Source organism: Phyllopteryx taeniolatus, chromosome 15 (genome assembly GCF_024500385.1).
Source record: "Phyllopteryx taeniolatus isolate TA_2022b chromosome 15, UOR_Ptae_1.2, whole genome shotgun sequence".
In the NCBI taxonomy this organism is placed as follows: domain Eukaryota; kingdom Metazoa; phylum Chordata; class Actinopteri; order Syngnathiformes; family Syngnathidae; genus Phyllopteryx; species Phyllopteryx taeniolatus.
Window position 1 is genome coordinate 16287449 of NC_084516.1, and position 15679 is coordinate 16303127.

General features: G+C 40.2%; 1 protein-coding gene across 1 annotated transcript; it reads right to left on the bottom strand.

The window, feature by feature from the left end:
- Positions 1–1953: 1953 nt before the first annotated feature.
- On the bottom strand, positions 1954–14790 carry lhx3 (LIM homeobox 3). Its single transcript, XM_061747652.1, has 6 exons — positions 14472–14790; positions 9447–9618; positions 7296–7498; positions 5046–5197; positions 3192–3363; positions 1954–3114 (listed from the first exon to the last, which is right to left on the bottom strand). Exons 1-6 carry the CDS (start codon positions 14539–14541, stop codon positions 2696–2698), a joined length of 1188 nt encoding a protein of 395 aa, XP_061603636.1. The 5' UTR covers positions 14542–14790; the 3' UTR covers positions 1954–2695.
- Positions 14791–15679: the final 889 nt, after the last annotated feature.

Here is a 15679-nt window from a genome sequence, read left to right on the forward strand (position 1 = left end):
GGACTGTGGAAACGGTAATGGATCATCCTCCCTGGAATTTACTGGGAGCAAAGCCTAAAGATCCAAAAGGGAGGACAGAACACCAGCAGATTACCAAGGAATCTGGCGGCCCTGCGTTGAGTGCTTCTTCAACCACGAGAGTGGCCGTGGACGTTTGCTACAGCGAAGGGCAAAACTAGAGGATGCAAGTTCATGCAAAATATTGATATCAGACTTACAAATAGATTTGAGCCACTTTTACAAGACCCTGGCCAAGAATGCTCATCAGAGCAGAAAGTAGCTGTAATACCATTTTCATTGAGGCAACACCAGCAAATGTTCATTTTCTGAACAAGTGTCAAATAAGAAGTATTTTGAAGTAATTATTTGAGTGTAAAGAAATGATACTGGTTGATAGCTCGTTTGAATATCTCTGTTTTTAGTAAAAGGTGCTCCAAAGGTTATTTCTAAAATAATTGATAGACCTCCAAGGTACCTCCAATGGAAAATGTGTGGAGGATTTTTCAGAACTGCTGTCAGTTACTTGTACTGACTCCAACTATTTTGTCATAACGGGAGACTTTAACATTCATGTTGACGATAACGTGGAAAAAGAAATCGAAAGAACTCTCTGCTATACTGGACTCATTTGACCTCTCTCAACATTGTAAAGAATCCAACCCACACTCAAGGTCACTTCTTAGACCTGGTCATCTCTACGGATGTTGGAATTCTATCAGTTGACATTAAGGATATTTTCTCTTTGTTTGAAATGGTAATTGTTTCTTTGAATCATGTAAAGCAGATTGAATTACCTTGTGTATGAAATGCGCAATACAAATAAATTAGTTTTGCTTTGCTTTGTTTTGGAATTTTATGAGGATATATTAATAATTGTTTGAGGACAAAACTGGAATTTTGAAAGGATAAAGTTATAGTATTAAAAGAAAAAAGTTGGAATTTTATGAGGCTACATTCATAGTTGTTTGAGAAAAAAATGAATTTTTACGAGAATAAAGTCATAATATTACAAAAGAAAAAAACATGCAATTTTACAAGAATAAAGAATAAATTTTATGATATTACATCAACAAATTTCCGAGGAAAAATGTGGAATTTGATAAAATAAAGCCGTAGTATTACAAGAATATCAGTGTGATTTTTGTTTTTTTAATGAGAATAAAGCAATAATTTTACAATAAAAAAGTGTTACTTATGGGCAATGATATCAAAATATTGAGAGGAATAAAAGCAGTAATTAAGTTTATATGACGTTGTAATGTTGCGAGCGCAATCGACACGACACTGGAAAAAAGAATACTATGAGATTAAAGTCATACGCTTACAAGGATGTAGTCATAGAAATTAAGTAAAGATACTGTATATATATATATATATATATCTATACATTATTGGAAAAAAGTTCTTCTGAAAGTGGAAAAGTTATTACAAGAATGAAGTTACAATTTACAAGAAAAAAATATGCAATTTGACAAATTTTACACGGAAAAAATTATGTGAGTGAAGATTGAAATTGTAAAAAAGTTACAATTTTGCAAAAACAGTGGTAATACAGGTAAAATGTATACTTGCGTTAAGATGAAGACCGTTGCGGATCTTGTAAAGTATGGTTTTAAAAACCTAGTTATGTCGTATTCACTTATGGCGCAACACACATGCATAATATATTTTTTTTCAATCGTGGCTTTCCAACGTCCAATTACGCGCACTTTATGATGACTTTCGATATGAAGAGAATCTTAGTATTATCACCAATACCGTCAACACTGCTGGACCACTAATGACCATGTTTTATTATATAATTATGAAGTTCTGCAAAAGTCCACTACAACCTTATAAAACATTACCCGTACAACATACGGTGATGCCTGGGACAAAACACATCTATGTAAAACGATGTGTCTCCCATTATGGATATTAATCTGATCCAACCAAAGACAGCCAAACAAGTGACAAATTTATTAATTTATTAAAGTCCTGCATCATTCATCAGGAATCGCCATGATCCTAATCAACGCGGTCACCACCATAAAGGAATAAATAAGACATAAAACATTTTTCCACATAAACAAACATATACATCACAGCCCCCGGTTGCTACAGCAAGCACCTCCTCGGCTTTTTTGTTTTCGAGTAGAACAAGACACACAAATGCATAGATGTAGGAACCGTCGTTACGATGACATCTCGCCATACATTTGCAGAAAGTACAAACTCTGCACTCACTGGATTCTCCTATTAATGGTCCTCGTATAAAAATAGTCTCCACAATGATAAACCATTATGTATATATATATATATATATATATATATATATATATATATATACACACACACACACACACACACACATATATATATTGACATTTGGCAACAACCAGACATTTAAAGACTTCTGCACCTGAACACACCGTAGACGACAGAAAAAGCAGTAGGACGAGCCGAGGGATGCTTAATTCTCAGTCTTCACGTTGTCTGGAAATGAATGCTACATAGACCATTCGGCCAAGTGCTTTTTACGAAGAAGTTTGTCCTCCATCCAAACGGAACCAACGATGGGATACGAGTGATTTTCAAGTTTCCATCACTCTGCCATACAATCACGGTCTTATTTAGTCCATAATACAAACAGAAGACAAACGAAAAAAAACAGACTAAATCATGAAAGTAAGTCCGGTTTCTTAGAACCAAGCAATCAGAACTGTCCATGGTCCACTTCGTCCAACCAGGAGGCCGGACTGGCAGGGAAGTCCGGGTATCCACCACTGCTGCCGGTGGACAGGTCCGAACTCGGGCCGTTGGCGGCACCAATGGAAACCCTCACGCCGGGGTTCATCCCCCCGTCTTGGGTCATGAGGGACAGGCCCGACTCGGGGTAGACCAGGCTGGTGATGAGCGGCTGGTGCCGAGGTAGCGCCGGGTGAGACCCCGGCGACTGGGGTAGGCCGTAGGGGCTGTTGGAGCGTATGTCGTGGAATTGATCTTGCGAGGGCAGGGCGGCATGCTCCAAAGGGAAAGAGGCATGGTTGTTACCCCCTGGGCGGCCCCCCATGGCTGGGGAGTTGCTGCTGTAGATGCCATTGCTGTGGCCGAGGTCTGACATGGGAGGTTCATCTGTTTCCAGAGATGAAAAGAAAGGTTTGGTTCTTGGACTGTCTTCCCTGGAGTACAACTGAGCAAATGAGCCGTACCTGTAAAGGACACCTCGGCGTCGCTGTCCATGCCCTCCTCCTGGATGCTGTCTTTGTCTGACTTGGAGCTTCCACGTGACCTCTTCATGTTGCGGAAGTACTGGCCCCACCTCTGGCGCCCGGCGTCCTTCTTCAGCCTCTTTTCTTTGGCCCGCCGGTTCTGAAACCAAACCTGCAAGGGAAAAAGATGGCATACATTTATTAGGTTTCAATTCACGGGATGCATGGCCACGGTCTATGGAAGTGACGCCTTCGGAAGCATCTCCAAAAATTGCGTCAATCCTTGTTTAATGGGACCGTCTCTGTCTCATTCACACCGAAGGACAGTTTAGAATCTTCATTTAACTTAAAATGCATGTTTTCGTAATGTGGGAGGAAGCTGTAATACCCACTTAAAACTCCCGCAAGCACGGGGAGAACATGCAAAGTCCACACAGGAAGACCAGAGCCCAGATTTGATCCCCTAACCTCAGAACTACGCTAGCCACCATTTTCAAGGACTCATACTGAAGACCTTGCAAGTCCTCTTGCTGTTAACTTCACATTTACTGCTTCTGATCTTATGTTTGCTGTTCTTTAACCCTCATGAGAGCTTTCATACACCTCCTCTATCGTGGCGTCCACCTGTTCGAGACCTGTTTATCTTTTCCCTGTTGTGTTTAGTTGCTGAGCTAATTTCTATTTGTTATGCTTCCTAGTTACGGTAATGGTAAACATAAAAAGGTCTATTCCTTTCTCACTTGTACATTATATCGAGCACATTGCACTTAACATTGGTTAGCACATCTGCCTCACAGTTCTGAGGACCCGGGTTCAAATCCGGCCTCGCCTGTGTGGAGTTTTCATGTTCTCCCCAAGCCTGCGTGGGTTTTCTCCGGGTACTCTGGTTTCCTCCCATGGATGGTAGGTTAACTGAAGACTCTAAATTGCCTGTAGGTGTGAATGTGAGTGCGAATGGGTTGGACCCAGTTTTGTATCCACTTTGTCCATATTTGTCTAAGCCCGCCCCCTTTCCTCTGATTGGTTGCCTTGGTGTAGAAGACCCACTTGTGAGAGCACACGTGTTTGTTAGGTTGACAGCGTTGGCTCGGGAGTGAAGAGGTAGGCGGAGATCTTCGCTAGTGACGTAGATCAGCTCGAGAAATTCGAATGACCTGATTTCAGGCCTCGCCGCAGAAAAACATCTGGAACTAAGAAATGCGTGGATGGTTTAACTTCATATAATAATAGCAATATTACATCACATGTTGTGATTACATATGTACATATTGTTGTTTTGGCAAAATACTGTTATTGCAGTCAAACCTTCTTATCCTCTTGTTACTTTTGCTGCTCTTTTCATGACACAAGCAAAAAGGTACATTGCAATCGAAATTTGAAGTGCTTTTAAGAGTGAAAAAGGAGGGTAAAACATCTCCATTTCTTAGCCATTTAATCTGCCATGCACACGGATAGCACAAAAAGGCGTTTTAGATGGGCCTTAATGATATTCCGCCCCAGGTGAACTCTCCTCGCCTCCTTCCCTTTCCCGGAATAATGAGGAGCATTTTAGTGGCTTCCGTCCCCCACGTTTGTCCTTGCAAATAAAACAATATATACGGCTGCCGGCATGGGGGCTCCTCGGCCCGGGCGACAATACTTGAGGGGGGGCCGGCTCTCACCATTGTTAACGAGCTCTCACTTAAACCGCGCCGACTTTGATGTGGACTTCATTTTGCTCCATCTCGCCGTAAATTCACCCTGGCGTTTGGGTCCGCGGAGTGCTGCGGTGCCAGCTCGCCCGCCCATTGTCCCGCCGTAATTAAATCAGGACACTAATGGATCGGCTTCCTAATGGATCATAATAAACCTTACCTGCACAACCCGCATGTCCAGGCCCGTCTCGGAGGAGAGCTGCTCGCGGACGTGGCGGGCCGGCTTTGGAGAATTATTGTAGGCGTTCTTTAGGGTCTCCAGCTGCTTGGCCGTGATAGTCGTTCGGGGCCTTTTCGCGGTCGAGTCGGCTTCTGGGTGGAGTAGGTGACGCGCAATGTGAATCGATGAAGGAACAGGACAATGGGGCAGACAAAGGGCATCTTTGAATAAAAATAGGACATTTTAACAATGGGATTGATGTGAAAAACCCTATAATCCTAACCCTAACCCCTAACCCCTAATCCCTATCTCAAATTATTCATCCCTGACCCTGACCGCTAACACTATTTCTATATAACAAAGGTTTGAAAATATTTGAAAAAAAAAAAATGACTTTGTAACAACGGAAGTAACTTCAAAGACCATATCATCTTAACACTAATGGCCAACCATAACGCTCAACCATTACTGTAACCCTAACCCCTTAAATCCTAAACCATATCTCAAATATCCAAAACCTAATCCTAACCTTATTCCTACAGTAGGTAAAAAAGACTTGGGCATATTTGAAGAAAATCGGGATTTTGTAACAATGGACCTGACATGAAAGATCATATACCCCGAACCGTAATCCATCCATCCATTTTTTTCACCGCTTACCCTCACCAGGGTCGCGGGCGTGCTGGAGCCTATCCCAGCTGTCATCGGGCAGGAGGCGGGGTACACCCTGAACTGGTTGCCAGCCAATCGCAGGGCACATACAAACAAACACCCATCCGCACTCACATTCACACCTACGGGCAATTTAGAGTCTCCAATTAATGCATGTTTTTGGGATGTGGGAGGAAACCGGAGTGCCCGGAGAAAACCCACCCAGGCACGGGGAGAACATGCAAACTCCACACAGGCGGGGCCGGGGATTGAACCCGGGTCCTCAGAACTGTGAGGCTGACGCTCTAACCAGTCGGCCACCGTGCCGCCCGAACCGTAATCACTAACACTCATTTCTAACGGCGAATTGTAACGGTAATCGCAAAAGGCACTTGGTTTTCGTGGCGTTCAACTCGGGGTCGGGCGCAAAACTGTGCAGGGACAACGGTGGCCCAGTGCAAGCGTGTCCATATATGGCACTGGTTGCTAATCTACCAAACAGGTAGTAGCCTGGTGCCTTTTCCCGATGGTTTGGATGTAAAGTAGGTACAAGGGAAAGCCCTGGCATTTCTTCTAATCATGAGGAGGACACCGTTTCTTTCCTCAAGGTCGACATCTACACGCGCCTTTCTCAACCTATTCTAGCTGCGCACATGTTTCAACATCCTGACTGAGTTGGTGCATCCGTCTCCCCCCCATAAAGGCCCATATTTGAGGAAAGAAATCAACTGATTGAAGCGTGAATGCTATCTTAACCTTTTTATTTTGTATGAAAAAACATTGTACTGTATCTGATTTGTGCTGCATCTTGTACGAAGTACAAGATGAGCATGAAATGAGCGAAAAAGCTCGCCAAGATCAACAACTGTTTCTTGTTGCCTCTGTTACATCAGATGTCTCCAAAAGATGAGTCATTTTACATTATTCTATAAATTAACTTGTTTGCCTCTTAGTCATGTTAAAATGTGACTTAAAGCTTTGCCTGGACAGCTAATAAAGGTTTTATGACAGCGAGCAAATTGAAATTCACCATAAATTGCTTCCTATATTTTGTCAGTAGAACGACTTGGATGTTGACCGGAGTCACGGATCAGATTGTGGTCGTCTCTTGAGGTTCCACTGTACCTTTGAGGCTATCACCCCAGCTGTAAATCCTTTTTACGCCATAAGCTATTTGAAATACGGTGCTCTTACAAATGCAACCAATTAGATTTAAGTGATACAAAAACAAGTTGGTTCAAACTATGAGGCTAAGATATGTTTAACAGCTAAAATGACCCCAGAATGCCCATGAAGTAAAACCTGGTGTCTTATTAATTGCATCACATCTGTTGGCAAAACATCGTCCAAATGGCTGCCCCCTTCTTCTAAGTAATTGCACCCTTTCATGAGTAAAATAAACGTGTATGTTTTGGGGGGCAAAAAGTTGAGTTCAGCCCTTGGGTGTATGTTCAAACAAACAGATGGGGAGATAAAAAGGGGACTTTAAATTTAGCGCGCCACGATTTAATGTGAGTCTTTTGGGCCTCTTATAGTCGCTGAGTGCATTTTGTAGCTTCATTTTCTTAAAAGAAGGAGTAAACAATATGACACACGCACCTCTCTGTTTGGCGGTCTCGTAGTCGGCTTTGCACACCAGCCGGCTGTCCTCCATCAGGTAGTACTCGTCGCCCGTGGCCAGCTGCCGCTTGCACACGATGCAGGCGAAGCAGTGCAGGTGGTAAACGAAGTCCTGGGCCCGCCTCACCACCTGCGTGGGTGGGATGCCCTGCTGACACGCCGCGCATTTGGTGCCAAATCTCCTTTCGGGGCACGGGTGGGTGTGTGTGGACAAGGCGCATGGTCAGTTCACATCTTGTCGATACAATACATGACACCATAACAGCTGCGACTGAATCAGATCTAATACAACAGCTGTATACAAAAAGAATGTATTATGAGCAGGGGTTTTTTTTTAATATTTTTTTTTTTTTTTAGAATTGCATCAAATGCTCTCACGGCCATTGTTAGGGAATATTCACTGTATTAAATGAATTAACAGGGAAAAAAACAAGTGTGTGTCATACTCACTTATGTAAAATTACTGCAACAACAATACAAACTCAGTCCAGTCAAATAGGTCAATATTCAACAAATGTTCCCACCACACTGCGCTTTAACATCGTAAACAAGTAAACAGACGTAAGCTAAAACCGAGAAATTTGACTGTCTTCCGCTAAATAATCCCGATTACTTTTCGTGCAAAATTGTAGCAAATTGTCATGAGAGTAGACTTGCTATTTTGCGTTCAGCATCGGGCTATTGAAGATATGTTCATCTTTTACGAATTTTCTCAGCCGGTTACAGCCGGTAATCAGTTACTTCAGCGCAACCCAAGAAAATTGTCAATCCGCTACGAAAAAAATCTTCGTTACTTTTTGTGCAAAATCATATCAAATTGTCATCGGAGCAGACTGCCTTTGACTTTCAGCCTCAACCCAGTAAAATTGTCACTCTTCTACTCATTTCATCGCAATGACTGCATGCTCAGTTCTTGTCATTTATGTTCATCTTCAGCTCAGCAAAATACATCCAAATTCGACACCTAAACAGACATTGAAGCGCAATCCATGAAATTTGTCAGTCTCCTACCAAATAATCCTCATATGTTTTGTACGAAATTGTCATGAGTTCAGAGTGGGTCTTTTACTTTTGGCCTCAGCCTAGTCAAATACATTTAGTACTTTTCTTACTACAAGCTCAACCCAAGAAATCTGTCAGTCTCCCAGGATTCATTTTTGTACAAAATCTTACAAAAATGATCGTGAAAGCAGACTCGCTCGTTTTCTTTTGGCCTCGGCGCAGCAAAATATGGTACCGGAATTCTGCTAACTGGTGCGCATCAATGTTCAATTCTGGGGAAAACAAGCAAACGGAATGCGCCAAAATCTGTACTGTACCAAATTTGAGCCGATTTTCTGTATGTAATTCCCTTGTATTCCACCAAATCTACAGTATAATAAATAATCAAGTCTGTTTAAGAATATGATCAACCTTACCGTACCTACTAGGGTAATTTATGCTTTCGCACATTCATTTTACTGACAAGAAATTCATATTTTTGCCAACAGTGTGTTACTTTTGATACAAAATCCGACTAATATCTCAGCACGGTTGTGGTCAAGAAATGTTGTCATATTTTCAAAGTGATTATTTTCCAGTATTCATTCATTTCCACCAAAAGCAGCTCGATGAGTAATTTAGCTTTCTGCCAACAACAGTGTGATACTTTTCATCATCACTGTCGTTGTAATGAAATTCCGCTATCATTTTAAAGCGCTTATATCGCAGCATTCCTTCCTAACACCAAAGCCAACTATTTTGTGAAGAGGCCAAACAAGTAAGTCAGCTTTCTGCCAACAGTTGACCTTTTGTGTAAAATCCTACTAAATTCTGTTAATAATCGACTATTGTCATATACTGGTAACTTGGTCAAATTCTTCGATGTCAGCCATTTTGATACGTTACTTTTTCCTTTACAGTCTCTTGTACCTTCAAGTTCAACTTGGTGGGCGGTTCAAAATATTAGGAACTCATAGACATGTTGTTAAATTAACACGTCCTTGACGTGTCAGTCAAAACTGAGCATGATTATATTGGTAAAGGCAGACATTTTGATACAGCTGGATGTCAGTATACTGTTCAGGTGTACCAAATGTCCTGTCATTTTCCTGTGTGTGTGTGTGTGTGTGTGTGTGCGTGTGTGCTCACTTAAAGAAGTCATCCTTGCAGTAGACGCTATCCCCCCGGCTGAAGCACTTGTCGGCCAGCTGAGTGTGGCAGTCGGCGCACTTGAGGCACTTGCTGTGCCAGTGGCGCTCCAGCACTTTCAGGATGAAGCGGTCCACGATGTGCTGGTTGCAGCCTGCACACACTGGGATGTCTGCTCAGAGAAAGAGAAAAAGAGAGAGAGAGAGAGAGAGGGAAAAAAGGGTCACCGCTTAGGTCACGTACAACACATACATACCTATACATCATTCTTTTTAATATACAATCCATCCATTTTCCGCCCCGCTTATCCTCACTAGGGTCGCGGATATACAATCGCACAACTCATTTTATTACAGTATTTGTTTCTTTGTTTCAATTTTTGTTTTACAAATGCAACTGTATTTAACTCATGAAATACATTTGTAAAAAAATTGAGGACCGACTTGCCTCATATTACACATTTAATGAATTATTATTACTGCAATAATAATTATTTGTTATTTTTGAAGTTGCAGTTGTGTATTTTGGGGAACCATGTAATTAAAAAAATTATTGTGTTTTCCCTCTATTAAGTGATTTTAGTGGTTATAAAATATAAAATAAATGCAAATAAGCACAACCATTGCCATCTATTATATCAAATGGTTTTGGGACTTACAATAAAAAGATTAAAAAAACATCTCAAATATCAGTTACTGAGTCTATGGAAAGGTGACGTATATGAAATGCCAATCATTGTGTCTATGAATGAATAATTCAGAATATGAAGAGAGTTTCTTCCTTAAAATTGTTTTCCCTACCGCGTATTATATTGCATAAGGTGCCTTCAAATATGACACCGCGGATAATTGCACAAAGTGTGCTTACCCAGTAGAACTCATATAGTAAATGAAATGATGGTTTTGCTCACTTGATTTAAATGTGACAAATGGCATGTGTTATTCTTTTATGCATTTGTGCATAAAGTGTATTTTTCGCATTTGTTTTATTCTGCACTCGAACGCATTTTAGGCTGATATTTGACATAGCTAATTAACAAGCCCATACTATATTGTACAATGGAGCAGATGTTTTTAACCCTTAGAAACACGTCATGAATATACTAATTTGTGATAAAAGCCTGCACACCGCAATCAACTTAACCAAAACAATATCCGGCCAGTTTTAAATAATTCAGAGAGAACAGCAGAAAGGTCACATAAGACTTCACCAACCGGCTTATTATTTATTAAAACAAACGCTCCAATGAATGCGATCGTGGCCTGCATTGTGGACGCCGCACGGGGCCGTGCAACATGCATGAAGCCTTCGGGTGACGTCACAGGGCAGGTGCCCATTCGGCCATGCAAGCAATAAGTCAACAAGTCATTTGCTCGCTTTCGGAGAGAGGCCACTTGGAATATTAAAACCACAAAAGAGGCACTACTCGAACCTCTCGAAGTCCAAATCGTGCATATGGTGGAACGAGTTCGACAATAGGAGAATCGTTAACAATTATTTACATTTTCATTTCACTTTACTTTGAAAATCGTTTGATTTGACTAAAGTCGGAAACAAAAGTGTTTTTTTCTAACTTCATATGTGTGTATATTGGCCTACTATATATCAAAACGGAGCAGGAAAATGTCATAGCAGAACAAAAAGTACACGTGCTAGAATCGTAGAAGAAGTCGAATATTAAAAATACAACAATTTGCATTCATACACACACTAAATTCATACACATTGAAAAACTAGAAACATTTTAAGTGTCTTCATTTCCACGAGGAACTCGTTTGCGACGTCCAGGCGAGTTTTGGGACTATTTGCGCGCAGGTGCCACCTGTTAAGCCGATTTAAAGCAAGTGAACCGTTTTATCTTCAAATTCGCTTTCTCGGATTTTTTTATTATTTTTTTTATTTGATTTTTGATTTTTTTCGTGGTTGAACAGCGACACCCATTTCCACATCCATATTTCAATTTCTACTTTTTGCGCATGATCAAGGACGTTGCTTACGGCTTCTTTATATTTTGCTCACCTTATTATATTGTATTATTTGTTATTACATTTTCCATGTAATAACACGATAATTCACACTTATGCTCATGCGTAAGAGCTTCTCAGCAATATTTATATTTATATTCGTTAATGCTGGAGTGGGGTGGGGTGGTGGTGGGGGGGGGGGGGTTAATATTTATATCATCAATTTGTGAAGCGTCAATTAAATGTAAAACGAGTTTTATTCGGTTCGCAAAAATGTATTTATACGGCCTTGTTCAATTTCTTACATGGGTTGCATATGAACCGCATCAATAGGGTTCATATATATATATTAAAAAAAAAATAATACATAAAAACTAAGTTCCTCTGCCTCCGTTTCTATTTTCTGTGGGTTGTCGTGGAGCCCTCGGAGACTTTGTGTGTTTATTTAGGGCCGATGCGTGGCGTTCAAACGCAATGTCGATCGAGCCGTGCGGCGCCCCGATGAATTTGATGGACGCCGATCTTGGGGGCACAAAATGGCGCCTGGGGAAATCGGGCGGAGTGCAAGCATGCTGAGGAATCGAAAATCAATCGCGCCATTTGGCAGTGGGTATATTTCAAGGAGGGGGAAATATGTATCTTTTCTTTCTTGGCAACTTACGACATCATTTAGGTTTTATTCACTTCATTTATTATTATTATTATTATTATTTAATTTTTTTGTGTGCAACCATGGGGCTGCCTTAAAGTAAACAAATAAAACCACAGAGCAACTGTAATGAAAAGAACCCCGAAAAATCCAAACCATAACTTGTCCATGAATTTAGTAGGAACCCTTTATTAAAAAAAAAAAGAAAAATGTAAAATGCAAGGAAAAGGGTCGCATTGCCCGGTTTAATAATATGCGATAATAATATGGCATGTTAATAAACTGCAAATATTTTCTCGTAATTTGAATTTAACTGTTTAATTCAAAATGTTTAAATATATCTGTTTCTTCGACCTGACTTTGAAGAGAAAAAAAACCCCTTAAGAAACAATAAATAAGTTAAACTTATTTTACTTGTTTTTATTACACGTTTTGTCAGATTGTGTGTGTGTGTGTGTGTGTGTGTGTGTTTCTAATATTAACATTTCTATGTTTAAAAAAAAAAATTAACAAAATAACAGTGGTATGTTGCGTGACTGGATGAAAAATGGTCCCAAAAGAAACAGGATTTCATAAATGGTGTTTATATTTAAATAAATGTAACCCTTAGTTTTTTAAAATTAACATAGGGTGGGTGTTGTACTTATATTTTTGTGTTTTACAACAAAAAAAACAACAACGAATCATCAGTGTTTTGAAATTAATTTTGGGCTGTTGTGTTAGATAAGTTAAACTTGTAATTCATGTTAATATTTTGAATATATTAAAAAAATTCCACCTGACCTGCAATTGTCCAAGCATGTTTAAATATGTTTTATATTTTCAGATTTTTTGGATTAATACTAAAGTTTTTGTGTTTAATAAAAATAAATAAAATGTGTCCTTTAAAAATATGTATTTGTTTTGGGAGTGGTTGTTCAGATCATTTTAACCTTTATTAATATTTGTTCTTTTATATAATGTTATTATTATTAGTTATCATATTTTACCAATATTTTTGAATACGTTAAATTGTAATACTTATTATATCTGTATGTTTTCCTAACGCGAAATGAATCGGATGAATTTTGTTTTGAAAGTTCTAGATTTTGGAGGAGTGACGTGTTCACTGACCAACTCATAATCGAAAATTACGCAATCCATGTCAAGTGCATGCTCTACTTCTGTGTTTGTTTTACTGATTTAACTTGTTTGGAAAACTCGAGATTTGATTGTATTTATTTATTTTGGGGAGAGGGGTGTTATGTTCACATACAAAGTGTATACTCTTTATTTTTGTGTGTTTTACTGATTTTTTATTTTTTTTTTACTTGATAATGTCGTTTGGAAAAGTCAACATTTAATTTTTGGGGTTTTTTTTTTGGGCGAGTGCTGTGTTTACGTAACATCTGGTTGTAGGATTTTGCGCAATTCTTTTTGTCCATTTCGACAAACGTCGGTGTTCCACCTGAGGAAGGAACGTGACACTTGTTGCAGTCTCATCTGTGTCTCCTATAGGTGAGCCAAGCAGTTTTGTTCCTTTCTTTTTCTTTATTGTATTAGTTTTGGTATTTTATTTAGTGGGGGGTGCTCCGGTGCCATTTTTTTTGTGGATGGGTGTTAGAGTGGTGGGACGGCGTGGGGGGGGGGGGTGGGGTGGGTGGGGACGGTCCATGCACCATATCCGTTATCGTGACAACATGGCGGGGTCGGCGGTGTGAAATGGCAGAACGCGCACAACATCTGTTCCGGCCATTTGTGCAACAATGGGAGCTCATTACGCATTCAAACGTCTCCCGCACGCATGCAACGCACCCGAAATATGACAACAGTGCGCATGTGCAGCATAAAATACACAAAACACATGGAAAGGGTAGTTTGTGCATTTTTCGTTTCAAAAGAAAAGCAGTTTAGCCCTTCTTGTGATGCATTAAGGAACCGTGGTGGAACTGCAAAACTCAATAAAAAAAAAAAAAAAAGGCCCAACATGCATTCGGATTTGCATGAAATTGAACGCACCATCTACTGTATATAAACCAATTATATCCTTTTTTCAAGCAAATTTTCACTTGAGAAGTTACGGGAAAATATTGTCATTTTAACAACCGAATCTGTATCTTGAGTGAAAAGCAACAGTTTTTGCTTTCGCCTTCCTCTTACACTTTTAAAAAGTGTCGTGGAAATCTGCAGAGTCGTTTTTTTTTTTTTTTTTTTTTTTATGAAAAATTCCTCACTCGCAAAGAAGATAACATTTTCAATTGACCCCCGTAGCGGCATTTAGAAGCAGCTTCCATTAGTTCTACAGCCACAAAAATTAAACACACATATTGATCCAATCAATTAAAAACGCGCACTATCATATTTGCAAATGCAGATTAAAAATATGTATTATTATTATGTATTAATATGAATAATTCGTTGTATTATTCTTACCTTGGCCTGCGCTGTAGCGGGAGAAATTGGCGTTATTCTGACAACTTGAGCCCGGGTGTTCGAGCAACATTTTGCAGTTCTGTTGCTGTATCTTCCACGCCCAAAAAAAAATCGGATGCACTTGTCTTGTTTAACGGAGAAAAAAAAGGAAAAAAATCCCCCCCCCCCCAAAAAAAAAACCAAAACAAAAGTGTCCCTTCCCGTGTTGTCACCCAGAAGAGGGAGAAGCCATCAAGTGTGGACGTGCTAGTTGCGTTTGGCCATAGATGAGGAGGGGGGCGGTACTCGTGCATGCGCGGTCGTCAGCTGATCCGACTGGGAGACCTCCGCCAGGGTAGGAGGTAACTGTCCACGGTCCTGAATACCCCACGCCCACCCCCCCCCCCCCCCCCTCACTTTAGAGGACATTGCATTGTATTACCAGATTTATTCCCCTCACCCCCACTTTTTAAATAGATGCTGTGGTGCACGTGTCTGTCTTTTCGGGCCCCACAATAGGCCGATTGGGCGTCCATGCAGCAGGAGGACATTGTTGCTGGTGCTTTTGTTTGCTCTTGCTGTGCACCACGCTCTATATGATGCACTCATGCACTTATGTCACGTCAATGTGCCATGAAAAACAATTCTTAAATTCTTTTTTTTTTTTTTTAGTTTTGCCACTTAAATTTTCAAAATCATCAAACAAATGTAAATATCAGACAGATAGCCCAAAATGCTGCAACAACATGATCCAAATAAATTCAAGAAGAGATGAGAAATAAAGTAATGGACATCTATCACTGTGAAAAGGGTTAAAAAGCCATTTCTCAAGCTTTAGGACTCCAGCGAACCACAGTGAGAGCCATTATCCACAAATGAAGAAAACAAGGAACACTGGTGAACTTTTGCAGGAGCGGCTGGCCAACAGAAATTATCCAAAGACTATAGTGACGGCTCATCTAAAAACATCTAAATGATTCTTTTGAGAGAATATTCTATGGAATGACAAGACGAAAGTGGAACTTTTTTGGGAAGGTGTGTTTCTCGTTACATCTGGTGTAAATCTAACACAGCATTTCAGAAAAAGAACATCATACCAACAGTCAAACCTGATGGTTGTAGTGCGATGGTCTTGGGCTGCTTTCCTCCTTCAGGACCTGGACAACTTACTGTGATGGAACCTTGTAGTCAGCTCTTTGCCAGAAAATCCCAAAGGAGAATCTTTGGCC